Source organism: Apis laboriosa, unplaced genomic scaffold, assembly GCF_014066325.1.
Source record: "Apis laboriosa isolate Shangri-la unplaced genomic scaffold, ASM1406632v1 scaffold11_cov152, whole genome shotgun sequence".
NCBI lineage: Eukaryota > Metazoa > Arthropoda > Insecta > Hymenoptera > Apidae > Apis > Apis laboriosa.
Genome location: NW_025221020.1, coordinates 3,796,825 through 3,819,307, shown reverse-complemented (window position 1 = coordinate 3,819,307; position 22,483 = coordinate 3,796,825). Strand labels below are relative to the sequence as shown.

The window sequence follows — 22,483 nt, the reverse complement described above, 5'->3', positions numbered from 1 at the left end:
GTCCTTTTCGAAAAACACATTCTGTGCGAAGCGGTTCCGAGTGTATTCGAAATATAATTTAATTATACGGGAAAAATGAACGAAAAGGATAACCATTTGGTGGAATATATATCTTGGCATTCTCTGGCCATTCATCTTTGAGAAATATTATTTTATGGACCAAATAAATTTTACTCGGTGATAACAGAAATCTCGTTAAAGGGAAATAATAATCGTACTGGGTTTTTCAATTAAATTTCGATCTTGCGATTCCAAAAAAAAAAAAAGAAAAGAAAAAAAGGTTTCTTATTAAGAGAGATCGAATCGAACTCGCGGGTTTGTTAACTCTTATCGGTTGAACCGCGACAGTTTGCGAGCAGACCTTGGTCACGAGAGGTCGTAACGGCTGATAAAAATACGACGAAACGTGGATGACGCGGCAAAGATATATATTTCTTGATTATCTCGAGAGTTCGGGTGAAATAATAAACGCGAAACGGAACGAAGCGGGAATAAAGAAAGTGGAACAAAAAAGAAACGAAGTGAAATTGAATCGAATGCTTCCCGATACGAATATTACTCGGCAAATTAATTCGTTTGACGAGGCACCATCACGAGGGTATATACCATTTCGCTGATGTGATCCGCGCGGCGACAGATTGTTCTCCTCCTATCGATCGAACAAACGTTTCGATTCTATCCAAACGGTTCGTTGGTTCGTTTTGTTTTTTCGCGCTTACACCTCGCGAAGAAGGGAGGGAGGGTGTGATTGAACGCGTAAACGAACGAAGAATGGAAAAAGAAGAGAGAAAAAAAAACTGGGTAACAAAGATAAAAAAAAAAAGAAGAGAAAGAAAAAAGAGAGAAAAAAAGAAAGGAACCAATTTATAAACATATATATATATTTCGTGTACGGGGTTAACACAATCACGCGATTCGAGGTCGCGTGCTCGGCGGGGGATAAAATTGAGAAACGAGTCGGAACCAAAGTCTTTGAAAGCGGGAATCGAAACATGTAAATAGAATTACAAGTTTTATTACACGAGACCGATCAAAGTGGGAACGAAACGCGTTGACTGATGTTGCAGAAAAATGAGAAGGATATCCGGCTTGATAAGGCAGTTAATAAAATTGATCTTCCCTACATGCGATACCAAACGAAAGCCGTGTAAACGCGTTAGAATATTTTTCATCGATCTCGAGGGAGGAAGGGAGAGAGAGAGAGAAAGAGAGAGAGAAATCGAAATTTTTATTCGATATATCGGATATATCCGAAAGGTGGACGAGGGTTTGTCGAATTCAAACGTCCCACGCGTTAACGTCAAGGATGAATGCGCGGGATGCGCGTCGTATCGTGGAAAAGGGGGAAAAAATTGATTTATTTCGGCGAGAAAAGCGTCGCGACACAAAGCGGTATTACGGCTCCCTTTCCCAGTGCCGAATAAATACTCCAATCTGTCGCGGATAGCGATTCTCCTTGTTCCACTCCGAGAGCCGGCTAAAATATGTGAATACGTGTGCCGTTCGAGGACGACGACCACGACCACGACCGCGACTGCGAGGACGGCTGCGTGGAGAGAAAGGGTGGGAGGGTGAAAAAAGAAAAGAAAAAAGGAAAGAAAACGAAGAAAGGGGAGGGGTGGTGGCGGGCGAGACAGACGCGCGGGAAAATGCGCGGGAGAGGAGAAAGAAAGAAGGTGAAGGGAAATGATGAGAAAGGTAAAAGGGAGCTAGCGAAACTCGACAATGGGGAAGGGTTCCTAGAACAGACCCCCGATGTTAACGGGAGGGGGGAGTGAATGAAGCGAGACGGAAAAGCAAAACGGGAACAATGGCCGCGGTATTATTTTCTGTTTGCTGCGTCAGACCAACTACCACCCGCACCCCTCCCCTCCCCTCTCCCGACTCGTCGGTGCTCGTCCACCCCCTCCCCTTCCTTTCTCTCCGCCATTCTCTCCCATCCTCCCCCTCCCTCCTAATATTTCTCCGTTCCCTTTCCCTCCGTCCTTTCCCTGCTTCCCGTTTCCGCTTCTTCCCACGTTGTTGCAACGCCACTATTCCAGAATCCAAGATTACGGGCTCGATATTTGCCAAATAAAACGAATAATCCCCGCTTGGCTCGGCCGTTTCGTTCGATAGACCGGAATAAATCAACCTTTGCTTAATTTCTTTCTGCCCGACTCGATCCCCCCTATCCCGGCAAAAAGGACGTGCTTCGTTATCGTATTTATACCCGAACGTCGTCGTCGCGAACGTGTCCCTCCAATTAAAAGAAATATCTACTCCATTAACTCGTTGCGTTCGAACTTCACCGCGTTATATATCCTCCGTGGAAATCATCGTACCGAATAGAAAATATTTTCTCCGGTGAAGAAGAATTTTTTCATCTTTCGACCGAAGCGTTAACAATTGTTAAATCCGCGTTACGTATTTTTTAACCGCGCAACGTTGATAGATCTCGTTACCCGTTTAAGGCCTGGAATATCGTATTTTTACGAGGTTCGTGGTACGCACGCGAAACATGGTTGGTGGGGTAACGAACGCGATGTTTGTCGAATAAACGAACGATAAATCCCCTCGTATCCCGATCGTTTAATCCGTGGGGAAGGGACGGCTCGTAAACTACTCAGGTTTATCGACAAACTTCGTCAAAGCGGCTGTATCTCGAAATTAGTGGTACGTACGTGTCGCGATCGATCTCCTCGTCTTCTTATCTCGATTCCCACGGTGAAATTAGATATCGCGTGGGGCGCAACGACACGACCAATTAATCGGCCGATCGATAATTAAAATGTTTCCCATCCGAAACCCCCGCCCGTTATTCCTCCGCTTTCATTTCGTTCCAGATTTATTTCTCCTTTCGTTCGTCCGTCTCTGTCCCGATCGCGGTGGATCCAACCGAGACGCCTTTTGTCGTTAATCATTTCCGTGCTCCTCGTCAGGGCCGTCTGCTCCTCCCTCCCTCCCTCCCTCCTTCCTCCAAACGAAACTGTTCTCGCAATTAAGCGCATTCAAAGGAAAGACCCCCAGCTTCCTGCGGAGCTCTCCGGTACACGTGCTTCCGCCATTCCTCGTTTCGCGGCTAATTCTCGGCCCTTTTCCTCCATCGATAATATCCAAAGTAGGACGCCCCTTTCCACCCCCTGTTGACATCGATATTTTAATATCCTTGGCAAAACGAGTGCAAAGACCGGTCACGCATTATTCCATTTTCACATTTATCGATATCGAACACTCCACTTTGCTTGTATATTTTTCTCTTCTTGTACATTATTGACGCGTTCGCGGATAGACGAGTATTTTTTTCATAACGAAAACTTTTCATCCCGTACGCGACGTTCGTTTCGTTGGTCGGAGGAACGATATTCCCGGTCGTTTATTCGTGAAAAATAGAGCGTGGCGCGTTTAAATATTCGACTTCCCCGCCGATATTTTATCAATTCCGGGAAAAATCATTCCCGATGGAAGGAATGGGTGTGGAAGATGCGTGTGTACGTGTGTGATCGCGGGCGAGGAAGAGTTGGAGGGGAGTAAGAGGGCGGGATTCGGGTCGAGTTTTCGTATAGAAACTATGACTCCGGAAATCACCGGTAGGCTTTAAAACGAGGACGAGCATGCAAATTGCACCTCGTGGATGGGTATATGTACGTACATATACATATGTATATATATATATATATATATACTCATATATATATACGTGTATATATAAATGTCTAGATACGTAGAGGGTGAAGAGACTCGTTCCGTGCCAGTTTTGCCGCGGGGCTTTGGAAACGCGGCGCAAAAGTCCTGTCGGGGGATCGAAGTGGCGTATAAGGTTTCCCTGAAAACTCTGCGAATACGAAGCGAGGAGAGACGAGAGATCGAGCTCGCCTCGCTTCCCTCGAAGCGAGATTTTCAAAGTGCGAGTAGAGGCGAATGGCGAGGAGGCATTCACCGCTCCTACCTCGCCCCTACCTCGTTGTCGTCTCGAGTCCTGTACATTTATCTTGCTCTCGTTTCGCTCGTTCCATTCGTTCTAATTTTTCTATCCTCCCATCGGTCCTCCTCGTCCCGATACACTCGATTAACGTTTCGTTGAACTTTCGATGTTACTCTCGATGCCGAGAGGAGAAGCTTTGGGAAAAACGAACGAAGAAATTTTTTTCCACGCATCGATCGAGAGCGAGTTGCCTCGCGTGCAGCTTGAATTGCGGCGGGAATCGCAAATTGATAGCTCCGGATAAGCTAATTAATGCTTTCGGAAGAAATTACGTTCGATGTTATTCGGCCGGTGTACCAGCTGTTAGAGAGGAGAGGGAAAAGGAAGCACGAAGGAAGAATCGAAAACGGGATAATGGACGCGGATAATGAGTGAGGGGTGGGAGATCGAAAGCCTCCATTTCCTCCTTTATCCTTTTTTTCTTTCTTTCTTTCTTTCGATCCATTCCAATCTTCTTCTCCGGGGCTCGTCATTTACGCCACGCGAATCAACTATTCTTCCTTGTAATTAAATATTTGTCGTTCGCGGATTCGATGGATAGGTATTTACCCTCTCCATTTACCGTCCGTGATTTTAACCACTCGTGGATTCATTTTCGAGAAAACACAGTCGCACACGGTCGTACACGGTCTTACACGCCAGATAGAAACTCGAGGATATCCAATAATTATCCCTTCGTTCGAATGGGATTCGAAAAGCGTGGAAGAAGTAAGTAAAGACGTCAGACGTAGGTCGGTTGAGATTTCGTCAAGTTGTCGGATGTCGAGGAGGGGAGATGGCATAAGAAGCAATTCTCGTCGGATGAATTTATGGGTGGTGAAGATTAACACGGTCGGTTGTTAATAAAAGTCACGAGATTTGGCCAATTCTTTGGCCGACCGTGTTTTATCCCCCTTCCCTTTCTTCCGTTCTTCTCTTCCGTTCGTTTCCTTGGCTCGAAACGAAGATCCTCCATCATGCTCGCCGTCTTTATCCCCGCTTCAACCCTCTCTCGCGCAAGTTTCGGCGTTCAAAATGATTCTCTTCTTTATTTCACGATTTCTTTGTACCACCCCATTTCTTCGTCCGCCTCCTCATCCCAGACTCGGAGGAGAGAAAATAAAGAGAGGAACGAATACTATCTTCAAACCCTCTTTTCGCGGCGAAAGAACACCGCAGCCAGGCATTAAACCACCGGAATATTCCTGTTTTCGAGGCACTCCGACTCGCTTCTCGTTCGCTATTATCTCTTTCTTCTCTAGCACTTTTTTTCTTGACGCATCGGATAAAAAAGGCTGGTGGGCGTGACACAATACGTCCTTACGGGCGGGATTGGTTTCGTACGAGCGGCGAGAACGCGAGCATTTACCGCGACAAAAGGCGAGGAACAAAGCAAGAGCGACGATTAACGAAATGGAAGTGGGAATGGAATGAATGTATCGTAATTTACGATCGCGTTATCCGTTAAACGAGGACGACTTCTCCGGGGTAAGAACAATAAAAAATACGTCCAAGATGTAATCATCGATGACGAGCGTGATAAATGAACTTTGACGATCCAATCGGATGAAACACCCTAAGCGAGATCCTTTTCTTCCTTAACTATTTAATTCCACGGAGAATGATTCATCATCGATCGAAAGATTTTCGTGAACGAGCGATTCCCTCGATAAACGTATATGTCGGCGAACGCAAATTCAATTCTCGATACCACTCGGCCCGACCACTTTGCGTCTTATTCTACTCGAGAGTTTTCCACGCAACACCGTACGCCCCCCAGGAAGTTTGGAGTTTCCTGCAAGGAGTTGGTACGCCGTTAAAACCGGTGTACGCATACACACACACGCAACACACGTCGGCAAGTGTATGTCGAAGACATTCGGATCAGCGATTTCCTAGGGAGGGAGGGAAGGATGGTTGCATTCTGGTTACCCTGTTCTCGGTCCGCGCAAATCTTCCTCCTTCCTCCTCCCTTCCCTAACGTTTTATCAGAACGAAAGCCGGAAATACCGGCGCAGACGGAAATATCCAGGCCGCATTCCTCCGTATCGGGCCGTCGCTTTGCGAGAACGCGAAATGGAGTCCCGGAGAACCTCTTTCAGTCGGATATGTGATCGCGTAATGGACATAGTTCCTTCCCTACGAGAGGAAGACTTCTTCGCTCTCGACCCGGCCGATCGATTTAGTTCGATTTTTCCTTTTTTTCTTTTTTTTTTTTTTTTGGACGAGACGAAACACGAAATAGGGGTGATTAGACGAAAGGATTAGCAATTCGACGTTTCGTCTCGGTCTTCATCCTTGACACTTCTCCTCCCCGCCGAATAATAGGCCGAGTCCAATCCATGGAAGACGTTGGTCTCGTTGTCGCTCCTCTCCCTCGAATTCCCCCGTTTGCCTCCTCCTCGGTTTCGTTTCATTTCGTCGAGCAGCGAAGTTGAAATCGCATTTGGGACAGGACAACGGGGGACATAAGACAGGGAAGAAAGAGAGAAAGGGGTAGGGAAAGGGGTGGTGGACGGGTAACCGGAACGCGTCGCTAACGTAATAACATTTCAATTCGAGGACGGAAATTGCCAGAGGGCATGGCGGCACGTCCCCCGTAGTTAGGAGATGGGTGAACAACCACCTCTCTTCCTCCTTCGCCTTCCTTCCTTCGTCCAGCCTCGTCTCCTTCGATTCTTAACGGAATCTCCGCGAGCGAGTGGGAGAAGAATTCGCGTTGCGTGGCGAATCGAAAGCGAAGCGATCCTCGGATCGATGTATTTAATCTTTTCTTTAAAAGAAGGTATCGAAGACTCGCGATTTTTCTTGGTTTCTTTTTTTTTTTTTTTTTCAAACTCGCGCGAAAAAATTTCCACGTTTAAATACGGCGGGGCGTTAATTACGGCACTGGCACCACCCTCGGCCTGGAATAATCCCGAAAGAAGCGTGTCACGATTTTTCCGAAGTCGCGACACGCGAACCGAGAAATAGGAAAGAGGCCGCGCGATGGGGGTAAGGAAACGGAAAAAGGGAACAAAAATAAGCGAAAAACAGGTTGCTCGGTGAAAACGCGAGGCCCCAAATGAACCCACCGCGTCGCGCAACCCCCGTAATTGCGTTCACTGTCGGCGTCGCTTTTAATTAATGCGACATACTTTTTTTCATCGCTAAAAAGTGCCACATCCTCGTAATCCACACTTGCCCCTTGCCCCCCTGCCTGCAGAGAGTACGACCGGTGGGTGATCGTTAAATGGATGAAAAAAAAAAAAAAATATGCAAACCCTCCAGGCACCCTTCTCTTTTTTCCCTCTCCCTTTACCTCCTTTCTTCCTTCCCTTCCCCTCCCTCTCCTTTTCTTTCCTTTCACCGTTCTTCTCCAACTCTTCCCAGTTTTCTCTCCCTCGCTCCCCATCTCTTTCTCCCTTTTGTCTTCCGCCATTTCTCTCCGCCACACCATTCCTCCTTGGGGCGGGGAATAAATCCAATCGAATCGACCCCGCTCTTTTCCTTCTCTTCTTTCCGACTTTTCGAACCTATTTTTCTTTTTTTTTGTTTCCTTTCTCCTCCTCGCCCGCTTTCTCTTCCGTTTTCGTCACCAAAGTTCCATCGTAACTCCACTCCCTCTCGAGAGTATTAATCCGCGTAACCTACATGCGACTGGGGAAGGCGTTGAACGAACGATGAAAAGGACGACGATAAAAAACATCCGTAGAGGACTGTAGATGCAAGACTCGTGCCACGATCGTTGTCGTTGTACGGCGCGTGTCGTAAAAATACGATGGCCGCCACGCTACGATTTCTTCCTTTTCTCTCTCTCTCTTTCTTTTTTTTTTCTTCCCCTCCGGTCGGAGAAAAATCCTAGAATCTCTTAGCCGACGTACCCGACAGCTTGATCGTTTAATTCCGGAATAAGTCCGTGGAGACGATTTCTTCTTGGAAGAGAGAGAGAGAGAGAGAGAGAGAGAGAGAGAGAGAGAGAGAGAGATGAAATATCACCCCCCTTTTATAGCGTGAATTAACGCGGTTGACGTTTACGCCTCACTCGTCACTTTTATCGCGTCACTTCTCTCGTATTTACTCTGTCCCCTTCGAATCGGCAAACATCTCGAATTTCAAACAGTTTGTACACACGTGTCCCGCGTGTTCGTTCCACGATTGATACAGTTTCTTGATCGGTGGACCAAGTGTACTCGGTTATTGCTCCATTGACACCTACACACGAGTCGATTTTTTTTTTTTTTTTGCATTCCTGTCATCCACAGACAGCCGCCTATTCAACGGCTACGCGATACCGTTCCTAGGGATGATTTGTGTGGGCCATCGGCACGGCAGATGTTTCGGTCGGTGCAAACGACGATGAACAGATTCACAACTCGTATTTTGCAGCGAAAGTGTTGTTCGATCGGAAGATCATTTGTTCACTCTATTTTTTATTAGTAATAGTCTCGATTCCGCGATATCGACTTTGATTTATCGATTGATTCTTATCTGCGTAACGAATTATCTGCGAAACGCGCGTGTAACATGTAAGAAGAAACATAAATTCGCAATTTCTTTTTTTTTTTTTTTTTTTTTTTGTTTAAAACCTTCGAAAAGAAAGGTTTCGCTTTTGTAAAAGCGGAGTTTATTATCGATGAAGCGCGATTACGTTTTTCATCACGATAGGGGGTGGCCATTCCGAAGGGATCGTAAATTTATAACTGTTCCCGGCCGAGCTGGAAAATCGCGGATATTCGCGCGGAATTCACGTGCAATGACACCGAGATAGAGCAATGTAAAAAAAAAAAAAAACGCCTCCCCTCTCCCCTCAAAAAACAGTTATATAGTTGGCAAAAAAAAAAAGAAAAAAGAAATAGAGGGAAATCGTGGCGCGTAAAAAGGTTGTATTACGCATCGATGATTCTTAACGCGATGGAAACAGCAGGGATATCGGTTGTCGAACAAACATGATTTGAGCAAACTCGACTCGATTCTCCTCGAAAGAGATCCTCCGTTCGAGGATCCTGGCCAATCCGTGAACGATCGCTCGAGATGAAACGTAATGAAAACGAAGGGATGTTTTTCTCCTGTCTCTCCTCGAAGAAAAAATGATTAATCTCGTTACAAGCGCGCGCGTCTCTACTCTCCTTTTTCTTTTTTCTCGATCCTTACCCCGTTTCACGTTCTCTGCGATAGAGGGCGGATTCGAGCGGGTCTGGAAAAACCAATACATTTGCAGCGGTGGGAAACGCGCGGTGAAAAGAGCGGCGCAAAATGGATTTGAAATTAAATTGCGGCGCGCGATTATTAAGTGCTGGAACGCGCTTTTAATTACGCGTCTTTCCCCGAGTTTGCTGCTCGCTTTTGGCGTATCCAGGTAGAGAGAAAGAGAGAGAGAGGGAGAGAGAGAGAGAGAATCAAAGGAATGGCAACCTCCATGCCATTGCCCCGGTTCTTTGTCCCGAGGAAAGCTACCCACTGACCGAATGCTAGTTGCAAATGAAACCTCGAAGACGGAAAAGAACAAGGAGAGAGTGGAGGCGCGAGAGAAACAAAAAGAAAAAAATAGAAGAAAAAGAAGAAGAAGAAGAAGAAGAGACGAAGGAGCGCGTGTTTTTCGTTCCCATTTACGTTTCACGCGGCGAAACTCACGCTCCGTTTCCCCGCAAACGTTGATTACGCGGCACGATGCCGGAATTTAATTTGCTATATGGATTCGATGAATCAATTTCATTAATGCGAAAATTACGAGGTGCAGGGCGCATCCTGCTCGGTTAATAACCAATAATTACGTTCTGCTTATAAACGTCAAGTTTAACCGGTGGGTGGGTCGGCCGCGATCGGCCACCATTCGCCACGCCGGGCCAGCGGCAACGCTCGCAAAACGCGTATCACGCGTATCGTTCCCGGGGAATCGAAGAAACGTTTATATTCCCAAAACGTTTCTATCTCCATCCATAAATCAAAGCGTATGCGAACGGACGTCGATATATCGTCAGATTATACAGATTTTTCCCGATGCTATCGCGTTCATTGCCCTTATATAAAATAATCCCGATCATCTCTATTCACGCGAGAATATCCCCTGTTAATGGAGTCATCGATCGTCCGGATGACGTTTTCGAAACGGTGGGAAGGCGAGAAGAGAGAGAGAAAGAGAGAGAGAGAGAGAGATCGTCCAGTTCCTTTCTTCCCGTCCCTTTGCCCCGATCGCGTTATCAATCGGTTTCGAAATTCGAAATTGGGGAAAAAACTGGATCGAAGCGAACGAGCCGAATTTCATAATCGATCATTTTCACGGCGAATAAGCAAACAATTTTGCGAAGCGAAAAGCGAAAAGCCGACGTGTCGATTGTTCGTGGCCGCTCACCTCGTTTATTCATCAACTGTTTACGCCGCGGATTAACGCTCGCGTTATGTCGAGCCGGGAGGGGCGAGGGTTAGCCGGGGAGAAAAGTCGGTGGAGAAAAGCAAATAAAAGAATGAGGAGGAGGAGGAGGAGGAGGGAATGGAAAATTTTTACGACGTACGTAAGATTTACGGACGAGTTTTTTTTTTTTTTTTGGACGCACGTAAAAGTTTTCCCGATAAATCCACATCTGGCAGCGGTACCGATCCACCGGGTGACGGTTGGAATCGCGCTGCCCGCTCGGCGTTAAGGCGATTTTCCCGTGGAAATTTTTCGGAGGAAAACACCTACACGGTTGATTTACCACCGGCTTCACGCGCGCCTCGTCCATTTCCCTTCTTTCTTTCCTCGTTTTCTTCCTTCTCCCTTTCAATCCCTTTTTATGGTTGGCGGAATTTCATTTCAACTAGAACACGGCCACGACGACACCTCGTGGCGTCACGTTGGAAAAACCTTTCCCCGAGCGTGGAATACAAAGAGGAAAGTTTTCGGCGCTAACCTATTTCCCGGGGAGCAGGGAAAAATGGTGCTTGGCATGCGTTGCATCGTGTCGCAATTTATAGGGGCGCCACCACCGTGTCACGTCCCGTGATCTCTTTTAACGAGTCGAATCGAACGTTTCCAATACAAACGCTCTCGTTCCGAGAATACCTCTAAACGGATCATCTTCTCTACGTCGCGTTCTTAATTCTCCACGTACTCCACGCGAAAACTATACTTACCTTTTTCTTCTCTCTCTCTCTCTCTCTCTCTCTCTCTCTCTCTCTCTCTTTCTTTCTTCCTTTATATTTCTATCATTATATCACTCCCGCGAGCACGTAACAGCGTTTAAACGGTCGGATATCGAGGGGACGCAGAGAAAAGAGAGAAAGAGAGAGAGAGAGAGAGAGAGAGAGAGAGAGCATCGCGGAAAACATGAAAGGCTGTTTTGTTCGTGGACGTGGTTCCCCGGTACTTTAATCTTTCCCCGAGGATCGGAAGGATCGACAGTCCTGCCATTGCGTCACACATCGTCCCGAGATCGAACAGACCGCACCAACACATCCATCCCTTCCACCAACGTCTCCCGAGATCCGCAAATACGCGTTCACGGCTCGTTGCCCGTTACTCGCTGTGAGAACCCCTGCGGATGACGTCACCCGGCGCATGATTGGCCGAGCTAACGATCACGTGACCACTCGCTTGGCCAGCGTCTGGGGGGTTGTAGAGCGACTAAGGGAGAGGGTGGAAGCGGGAGCGAGCTCGACGAAGGAAAGGAAAGAGAAGTGAAGAGGTGGAGCGTGGGAAAAAGGGAGAAGAGAAGGAAGAGGAGCTAGGAGGAGGACGGTTCTCTCGCGTGTACGAGGATCGGGGGAAGAAAGGAGGAAGAAAAAAACGGACAAACTTAGGGAAAAGAGGAGAAAGAAGAGGAGGAGGAGGAGGAGGAGAAGAAGAAGAAGAAGGAGAAGAAAAAGAAGAAGAAGAAGAAGAAGAAAGGGTTGGAAGGAAAGGAGACGCGAGACGAAACGACGGAGGGATGATATTTCGAAGCGCGAGAAAAAGAAGGAGAGGAGGATATATAGAGGTTGGGGGGCACATGGTGGGAGAAGCGTGGGGATGCGAGAGGGTGAAAGAGAATCGTTGGAAGGGGTTAGAATTGGTGGGGGTAGCCGCGAGTCTCGCCAGTCACTGCGACGACCGCGACGCCCCAACGTCTCGGGGTGCCATTTGTCCGCTACTGACCTTAAAAATCGTCGTAATTTTCCTCCACACCTACTTTACCGATTCTCGAAGTCTATACTACGGGACACTCAACGCGTTTCGCGGTGTTGCGGTGTTTGTATTTTTTTTTTTTTTTTCGAAACGGATGGTCGTCGGATGGAATCGAACTAAAAGCGCCGTGTTTTCCAGTAGCTGTGGCGAGTTTCGTTTGTTTCTCTTCCGTCCTCTGTGATTTGTTATTCGCGTCCCTATCGGTCCCACCGATACACGCGAAAAAATGTGTTAGAAACTGTTCGCGTATTTTTTTCTTTTTTTATTTTCCCTCCGTGCCAATCGAACGGGGATTACTTGCATCGCTTATCGTTCACCCGTCCGTGAATTTCGTCCGCGAGGAAAAAAAAAAAAAAAAAAAAAAAAAGAAGGATGAGTTAACCTCGTGAGAGGGTGGAAAAACACCGAGCCGTTCGTGCACGAGTTTCGCTTCGGGAACCAGTGGAGCTATCGAGGACATTTTTTATAGTTGCGTAAAACACGACCACGATGGTCATCCACGGAGTGAATCGTAAGTTATGCGTCCCCTGATGCGTCCTCCTTTCGAGCATATTCCCTGACTTTTTTACAAACACCGCCCTCGCGTAATCACGAAAACTCGCGTCAAATCAAATAATCACGCGCAACGCGCGACCCACGGATCTACCCGTGCTACACGTTAACGGGCTGATTTAAAAGTCATCGAATATGCTTCGCTCGTCTTTCTTCCTTCCCAGTCGTCTGTTGTCGATTGTGCGTTGTAAATGTGCAATTTAGCGAGCGAATGAACAACTCCCCCCCCACCCCTCCTCCCATCCCGACCAGCCGCTGCTCGTTAAAAAGATAATGCGTCCCTCCATGTGTCTGCATTTAAATGTGATCCAGCCGAACGCATTCTCGATAAGCCTGAAGCAAATCCCCGCGCTACTAGTTCGCTTGACAAACCGCATCCCATCACTCGTCTCAATTATCCCAAGATTATTCGTAGCCCCGATTAATCGCCTTGTTTCGACTGATCGACATCGCATCAGGTGTTAACAGCTTTCGTTTCCACTCGAACTCGAGCACGATCCCTCACTTTTCCGTGTAAATTTTCCCGACACTTTTTTCCTCGTATCGACCCTGACCAAACGCGCAGCCAGGATGGAAACGCACGAAAAAAACGTGGGACGCGCATTTCGCGTGGAAGGGTCGAGGAAGGGCCAGGCCACGGCTCGTTGCAATCTTCGACGATGACGAATAACGAAGACGTTGGCTGGAAATCACGACGATGTTTGATTTGTATATACTTTGATATATATATATATATATCCGGGCGTAGTTATCGAGAAGAGAAGCTCGTTAAAGACGCAGATGGAGATGACCTCTCGACGCGTCCACGCGAACGCGTTGTCGGTTGGACGAGGAAAATAGTATCGCTGGTCGATGGCGACGACGATCGTGGAAATTCCTCCTCACCTGGTCGCGGTTCGATGAGTTTCAAAGGCAGCCAGCGTTAAAAATACTCGAGAGGCTTCCTTCCCGATCGATTAACGACTGACTTTTACTAAGAATTTACGAGCCGTTGTTGAACCTGCCCGACACGCGATCCGACCGCTCGTTTCTTTTTCATGGCTATCGATCTCGTATCGGACGACCGATTGGTGAAAAAAAAAGAAGACTGTCGAGTAGAAGACGCGAGTGTGTAAACTTTATTACGAACCTTTCGTTCTCGCGTCGAAAAGAAAGGAAAAAAGAGAGAGAGAGTTAGAATTATCGACGGGACGAGGACATCCGGGGAAACGAATTTTACGCAGCTCGTAAAAATTCGCGACCATGCACATTAGCTAATTGTCGTATCGATACCCGATCGATCTTCTCGATTCGTTCTCTCCGTTCTTCCTCCCTCTTTGTTACCGTGGATTCTGCTGCTCTTTTCGTATATAGATGTCACGATGATTCAACGCGAAGTCTTCTTCATCGCGATATTTTGATGCCTCGATAGATAATAAGATAGCCAGATTGCGCTCGTTTCCAATTCTCTCGATTTCGAGCCTAGTAAAGAGGTGAGAACTAACTCGTGGATGACTAATCGAGCGAAGATACGATTTTTCTTTTTTTCCTTCTTCACAATTTCGCGACACGGTGAGGGGAAAAACTAATCTTTCCCTTGGAAAATTGCGTATACGCGGTGTATATGGGTCGGCGAACTCTCTCGCCTATTTGTTAATTATCGTATCCAATTCGTTACTCATTTCCGTTCGACGCGCAATTCCCACCGAGAATTGGTCCCTGACCGGAGATTGGCGTAAGTAAATTTGCCTTCGTAGTAGATATCGACGCACTCTGTATCGGAGGTTACAGCTTACTCGAAAAGCTATTTCCATCGCGGGAAATATCGCAGACGCAATTAACCGAGTAATAATGATAACGCGTCTCGTTATCTCGTTCCTGAAAAAAAATCATTAAAAGAAAAAAAAAAAAGAAACGGAAAGAGAGGAACTCGGGCGATTTCGTTGAACGTGAAAGGAGAGTTTCGCCGAGAAGCTTCACTGTTGCACACGTGGCAAATTAAGTTCCTATCTGGTAACGCAACCGTGGTAACGTGACTCGTGGATTATCTCGATTCACAAACAAGAATATGGGTTACGAAATAATGCACTCTTATAGGATAAAAGAGTTTCGCAATCTGCATACAATCTGCGAACAAGGTCACCCATCTTGCGGATCTAAACGGATCGTTACCGAAATATATCGTTATAAATCGAGACGTTTTTTCTTTCTTTTTTCTTTTTTTTTTTTGCTTGGCCAACTCGTCGCCAAACGATCCGAGTTGGATCGTTTTAAAGGACGGTCGTTTAAAGTTGAACGGGAAAGAGTGTACTCCCGTGGCGAATTCCATCTAAACGTCGAGTCACGAATTTCCAATGGTTCTCTTCTGTTAAAAAGCAGGGGGGAGGGGGACGATGGTGGCGGTGGCTCGAAAAGCTATCCCGGGATGGCGTCTTATAAAACACAATTACGAGTCTTAACCAAGTTTCGACGCACTTAATTACTTGAAAGTTAGTACTCTGTTTCGACTCTGTCTTATCCCACCCCTTCCATTCGCTCCATCAGCCGTGACATCGTAGTTCCTACGGTGGTTGGGCCTTTTCAGACGCTATAATAACGAGAGAGATGGCTCGCATAGTCCGTCTGTCAACCTGCTTTAGAGGCTGGCCGCACCCTCGAACAGAGATATCGCAATATCCATGATATTTGGGGAAAAATTTGAACGTCTGCAAGATATAATCTTAAAACTCGCTATAGTCGATCGAATTTTTTCCTCCTCTGCTAATTAATTAATTGATTGTACTTATAAGAATCCGGAGAGAACTTTCATCAAAAATCTTTTAATATTCGATTGCACATATTTTTCACCTATTATTTTTGCGCAAATTTCGTTAAATCTTTCGATGTGCCGAGAAGGAAAAATGGCTTGCTCTCTCTCTTATCTCGTCTGAAACAAGCTGGAAATTTCTCCATCTCCATCGCTCGTTGTACGAAAATGGCGGGCACAGGTTGGGGAACGTCTCAACGAGTCGACCTTCGAAGGTCTCGGACCCTAAATTTCCATCCCTCACCGCCCGTAAATCGTCCGATGTAACTGGAGGTATCATGGCGGCGTCGCAACAACGATACCCTCGTTGAAATACGAGCGGCGTACGCTGGCAACGGATCCGCGTACATGCATCAGACACGTTGTAACGCCTCGTAGATTTGTTCTGCGCATCGCACGACCGCATGCAACTCGCATTCCGTGTATAATGGCAACCGAACCGGATTCCTTGGGATGCATTCGCGATGAGCCGCCGCGATTTCGATTTTGTTTCCCATCCTCGACGAGGATCGATCGATCGCGCCCACCGTGAAAAATTATCAACATTGCTCGACCTTATTTACTCCGCTCTAATAAAGTAAATATCGACAAAGTATCGCTTCGTCCACGTATCGAGACGAGAAGCGTTCATCGTCGCTTCGAACGCAACGGAGTTAGTAGGGTTAATTCGTATTAAATTCGGGCGAAATGCGGGCACTGCGATGCTCGAATGGGAGCAGTCTTCACGCATGATAGAACGATTTCACGGTATATTGTGCACGCTTCCATTTGTGGATGCATACCGGTTTCATCACGCTCAAGAATGAGATTCCTGAGGCGTATCCACGATGAATAGTTGCGCTCCTACTTCTTCCAGCCAAGCGTTCCAATATATTTTCCTGCAACTACGATTCATTCGCGTGATTTTTCGCGAAATTTTCGTATCCTCTCCTCGCATCGATGTCGAGAAATTTCAACGAGAAATTTACCAGATCTCTCCTTAATAGCTCGTTCTTTCCACTTCCACATCAGAAAATAACCATCACGAGGGTCGAATCTGAACAAAAAAAAAAAAAAAAAATTATTCGAAATTTCGCGCGAAGGATCCGGAGAGAATGGATTCGCGCAAAGGGGATGAGGCAGAAGAGGTAGAACCGACGAAAAAACGACGCCTGTATCGTGATATACGCGAGAGAATGGTCCGCGGAACGGCATATGGAACGACATTCCCCCCATTCGCAATATCCGACCGGGCAAACAAAAATCTAATACATATTTGTGCCGCGGCTGCAGCTCGCATAACTGGCTACGGCCGTGAAGGGTGAATGGAAATGGAAGTCTGGAGGGGAGGGAGGGCAGAGGTCACGATGGCCGGGCCTCGATCTGCCAGCGCGACGACATTATCGGTTTCGCATCAACCTTAGTTTACTTCGACTGCATGTGTCCTTCTCTCCCCTCCTTCTCCCGCCATTCGCTCCTTCCGAGCTTACACGTGTATCGATGCGGCCTAAAGGCGCGTGTGTCGCCTATAAATTCGCCTCTCTCTCTCTCTCTCTCTCTCTCTCTCTCCGCCAGAAAGGAACAACGTTAACCGGTCGTCGAGGCAAGATTTGTTCTCCTATGGTGGAGGAGGAGAGGGCTGGAGAAGGGAGATGATCCAAGGGTGACGTATACGCGGCGTAAAAAGCGGGGAAACGGTTGCATTTAAACGGAGAGTTCTCGGGAAAGGTCGCGGTTACGCTTTTACGATTTCCATTCCGCCCTTGACACACGGCCAAGCCCTCGAAACACGAGGGGCTACTTATTCAATATCGTGCCCGTGTTTGCCCCGGGGCCAGTGTTTGCGCTCGCGAATCATATTCCGCTTTTCATACCGCGATAAAGCACACACGGATCGCAGTCCGAGGGTCACACTGCGCCCTGCCGAGGAATCGCCAGCTCGAACACGTGCATGGGAGGATGAAAGGAGGGACGAGCCTTTATTCGATGCGTCGACTTATCTCTGCCTCCCTTAATTCTGGGTGAGCGAGGATTACGCGTTATTCCGACCTTCACCCCAACGCCGACCTCGTAAGTTGACCCGCTCCTATCTTTGAATCATCTTTCGGTATTATAGGAGAGGAAAGCTGTAAAAATACTCGTTTCGGTTACTAATATCATTCCACTTGTCCGCCGAGTGAACGAGCGTGGTTCTCTTCTTTACCGCGCTCTCTTTTCTTTCTTTTTCTTTTCGCTGTTTCCTGTTTCCGTCGAAAGGAGGCGTCCGAGTCGGCCGTTTGACGGCTTGACGTAAATTCCGGGCGAGCTCTGGAAAAATTTCCGCGATACTGTCGCGGTAATATTCGAGAAAAAAGAGGGATAATAATTCGGTGGTTGGTGAATCTCTGGGCGACGTCGCGGTAGAAATTCGGACGAGGACGAAGAGAAGCGAAGAGATGGGCGGGAAAAAAAGTCGAAAGAAAAAGGAGGAAGAGTATATATATATATATATGCGGAGCGCGAGACGAGTCGAGTATCTCGACGACTTACTCGACGGTTTTTCAGAATGTGAGGAGGATACGAGGAGCACGATGGGAACGAACAATCTTGCAAATTAACGGATCGCCCCGGTGAAAACAGCGTTTACGCTCGGAGCCGTCACTTGATTTCCGGAGCGAAGTTCTTCAATTAACGAGACAAATTGGCTAAATGAAAGAGCTTCCGCCGGGTTAACGAGTGACGGTACAATTTGTCGCGCTTTATTCGTCCGGTTTCCCGGGGAATTCCAAGAACGAAGGCAAAGAAATAGCAGGGGAGGGGGAGGACGGGGTTTCCTCCGTGAAAGAGGAGATTCATCCGTTAACTCGTTTGCGTTAGAGAGTCTATCGGGCTGAACTGGAGGTGGGCAGGTGGCGCGGGGGGTAGCGATTTTTCGAATTAATAGACCTGGGTTAAAGAGAGGGGAGGGAAGGAGAGGGGAGGGCGAAGTAACAGAGCCATGGGCCCGGCCTGTTCATGCATAATACATGCCACGCGCGGCAATATGTCGCCCTCGTTGCTTCCCTTGTTTTATGAATCCTTCTTGTCCCTTCAGACCGGCTACTTTCAACCGTTGCCGCAGTTTTTTCACCGCCCTAGGCTTTTGGGACGAGATTCGTCGTCATCGTCGTCGTCCTTGTTTTCTTCGCAGAAGCACGCTTCTCGAGATCCATCAACTCGTCTCCTTTGAAGATTATTTCTCCACTTCCGTAATTGCGCAACTCGAATTATTATTTGAAATCGAGGTGAAAACATTACGAATACGAAAAAATAATACATATAGGCGGATCATCGTTGAATTCTCGATCCGTTTCCGCGCACTCGTCTTCTTCCTTGGGAGACTTGCCCTCTAACCGAGAGAAAATTTATGGCAAATTGTTTGAACCGTCGGCACGGTGGTAGCACCTGGTGCACGAAAATATATACCGTGTTGGCGGAAGCAGGCGTGGTTGTGCAGCAGATTTTGCGATGTCCCCTTTTTTCGCGCGGCGCCGCACGCCAGGAGAATTCGGCCGAAACAGGAAGGGAAGGAGGGGGGAGGTCTTCCTTTATTAGCCGACTTACACCTGGTATTTTCTCCATCTATTAAATTCCGAAGCTGGGCGCTCGCGCTCGACATCGTAAGAGGAGAAGACTCGGACAATTACTGGAAGCTGGAAGCCGTAATCCTATTTACCGGCTCGCAAAATTATGATCGTCGTAAAGTTAACGCCGGGGTAAGGAAGCAAAGAGAGCATCGCGGAGGAAAATCCCGAGGAAGAAATGAAGGAAAGCTCGGGTTGCGCCGAGGACAAAAATACTTTCCGTCTTCTCCGTGGGAAGGAGAAGAAAAGGGGCCGTACGTTTCGCCACTTTATTACGAGGCTTAGTCGAGTTTCCTACCTATTAACTTTTGTGGACAGAGAGCCAGGAGGTAGAAACGAAAGAGAGCCTGCATCCGGCTTCAATTCCTCTTTTTCCCCCCCTCTTCCACCCTCTCTTCTCTCTAGCACCGTATCTTGAAGTTGAGACGAGAGCAAGAGGAGCGGTTGGAACGAGAAACAAAAGAGGGAGGTAAAATAGGAAGAAGAAGAGTAAGAAGAAGAAAGAAACATGCTGGCGCGGAACAGAGCGGGCAGAGAGCGTCGCGTCCCCCTCCCTCTCGCCTATTTTTCTCTCTCTCTCTCTTATAACAACGGGCGAGTTGTTGAGCGGCGCTACCGCGGGACAAATAATTATAATTCGCCTAACGTTCGAATTAATGCGCGCGTTTAAAATTTTGGCACGCGTTTCGAACTGCGAGCGCGAAACGGAGGGGAGGGAACAACGGCAATGCGTCTTCGAACGCGATTTTTAATTACGTTGAAACGCGTTGTTGAAACGGTGACGCGCGGCGGAGTTTATAGCGCGGTCGGCCCATTATTTCTGGAACGAGGCAAACTTCATTGTCGTCGGGAGGCGGAGAGCGGCGGCGATTCCCCGCCCCGCCCCGCCGTTCCAGAAGAGCATTGTGCGATCGCCACGGCTGCGGGAGCGTCGCCGTTTCAATTGTTGAGACAAAAACCCGGATTCCTCGAGAGTCTGCGGAATGTAAAGCTGTGCGAGAGCGGCACGCCGAAACGGAGAAAATTGAAACGCTCGGAAGTTCTCGAATGACAAAGATTCTCGAAGAAATTGGAGCAGAAAGTGGTGGCGCGGGAGGGATGTACAAAGCGTGTTTAGCCTGGATAATTGTAAAACGAGAGGAAGAGAGAGAGAGAGAGAGAGAGAGAGAGAGAGAGAGAGAGAGAGAGAGAGAGGGAAGAAGAAAATCGTTTCCGCATTCTTATAAAGCGTCCATTGCGCTCGATGCGTCCGATATACGATACGTGTACGATCGCCTCTTCGATACCATTTGGAATATTGCGCGAATATTGGGGCGACGAGACGCGAGTTATTTACGATTTATTCGCTCGGTGTGGCCGGATAAACCGACATTAAGCGTTGATTTATAACGCTTAAGAGGATAAGAAAACGCACAGGCGAGCTCGTATCTAGCTCATTGGAAAGAAAAATGGACGGCGAAACTGCGAAGGAGAGGGGTGGTAACGTTTGTTCGTTAGAAGCATGGCGTCGTGAATGGAATGCGTGTTTTTAGGAAACGAGCGACGAGTTTCAACAAATCGCTTAACGAAAGTGATCCTCGAGATGTGGTTGCTCGGTATTGGTCCTCTCAGCAGAAAGGTTACGCAGCCGTAGAAAGATATTCGATTCGTGTATCTCGAGATAGACTACAAACGTATCTATATAGGTAAATTATACATGTCCGCATATATATATAGTATATTGCACGCGTATACGTATTACCTCGAGAATTTGGTGGATTAGAGAGAGGAAATGGAAGCCCTACGCGAGTGTGTCGGGACTAGAAATGTACCCTTGGAGGGTTACATCGACCACGGAATATTAATACGCTCTTGCCTGGTTCGCGTCTCACCCACGCTTGGAAATCGCTCGAGCTTTTTCTATTCGAAGACGAATTGCGGCGAAATTTGTGCTCGTCCGCGTGACGTGTTGCGGTAAAAGGAAACGTCGGTAAAATAAGGACAGGGCGCTCGGTTCTCGGAAGTGCCGTTGGATCGCGAAATAAAAGGGAATAAAAGGGCCGCGAACGAGAAGGAGAAATCGAGTTTAAAAGGAAATTCAAATTTTTCTCCTCGCTTCGGATATAGAATGCATCGCGAGACGTACGCTGTTTACTTCGTTACCCGTATACGTAATAAGAGCGTATTTTTCATCTCGGCGAGGCGCACGAGTTTAGGATGTTGGAGTGACCCCCTTCGCTCCTTTATTATTCCGCGTTTCCGCGGAACGAGAAGGCTGAATATGCAATAAAGTCCGGGAAGAGCAGGTCTCGTGACAGGAATGACGTCCCGATAGGATTCTTCGGGGAAACGAAAGAAAAAGACGAGGAAGAGAGGACGGCTCTTGTTTTCCGTTTTTTCACGCCTCTCCTTCAATCGACAATCGACTTTTCCCCTGCCTTCGTCGCCTCCCTCCTCGACGTCGCGCAGTTGGCGCAATCCCGTGCAAATGAAATTACCGCCCCACTTTTCCGTTGCATCCACCGAGATCATCGGCCTGGTGGTTGGTCGTCACACTGCCTCTTTCGTCTCTTTCGTGTAACGCAGAGTTGGTCACTGAGGTAGATACGCGCGCGCGTGGGAGAAATCCGCACACGCGCGAGGTAAAAGCTTAACGCATCAAATGGAAACACGTATTCGCTCTCCGCCTGTCGCGTGCAAACAACCACGCGTGAACGTGCCTGTAATACGCGCACCATCCCGATTCCTCTCTCCGCTCTATCTCCATCAACGCTCCTCTATCTCCCCTGTCTTCCTTTTGCGCGAGTTCTCGCCACCGAGTATCCGCATCCCTTCCTCTCGAACCTTGCCACCTTTGTCCACTCCTGCCCGGCCTTCATCTGATTAACCCTCGACGAAGGGTGCGCCGACGAAACACGCGTCCCCCCAAATCCTGGAGAATTAGTCAGGCCTCGAGATAAGAGCCGTCGACTTTGATCTCTCGATCGACTCGGCTCGATTCCCACGCCCGCTTCTTCTCTTTCAACGAGAGAGAGAGAGATCGTTTTTGACGTTTTCGAGTTCGAACCGGCGGTTTATCGAAGGCTCGTCGATTAACTTGTAAGGGTGGTCGGAAAGGTGAACGCGGGGTTTGTCGGGACAAAGGAAGTGGGCCGTTGGTGGAGGGGACGAATTCATCTTGGGAAATTTGCTGGAAAAATTTGGACGGGCGGTCGGGGCTCCATTGTCATTTCGTAATTACCATTCCATTGTCGAAATGGGCAACTCACGGGGCCGGGAGCGGATTCTAGTTAACGCGGTTGGCCCGCGGGCTCCCCAGGGTTTCGCCAAAGTATCGGCCGAGCGTTTCAGCGTTAATTCGAGACAGGTGGAAATCGGGTCCATTGTTTGCGCTATCGTGGCTCGGCCAAGGGAATGGAGAATGGGGACGGCCATCCGCCGGTTAACATTCGGTCCGCCGCATAGATTCGCCTCGAGGGTCGCGGACTCTATTAAAGCGGGGATAGTCTTTTGAATTCCTT

General features: G+C 47.9%; 1 protein-coding gene across 7 annotated transcripts in view; it reads left to right on the top strand.

Annotated features, from left to right (window-relative positions):
• LOC122719713 (protein Fe65 homolog) overlaps window positions 1–22,483 on the top strand; it is a 117,173-nt gene that overhangs the window by 28,114 nt on the left and 66,576 nt on the right. The window contains exon 1 of one of the 7 annotated variants that reach the window (XM_043945830.1): window positions 12,006–12,576. The exons of the other annotated variants lie outside the window; for them this stretch is intronic. Within the exon in view, the coding sequence (XP_043801765.1) occupies window positions 12,555–12,576 (22 nt within the window). The 5' untranslated portion in view covers window positions 12,006–12,554. Of the gene's footprint in view, window positions 1–12,005; window positions 12,577–22,483 lie in introns of those variants that run through there. 7 annotated transcript variants of the gene reach the window in all.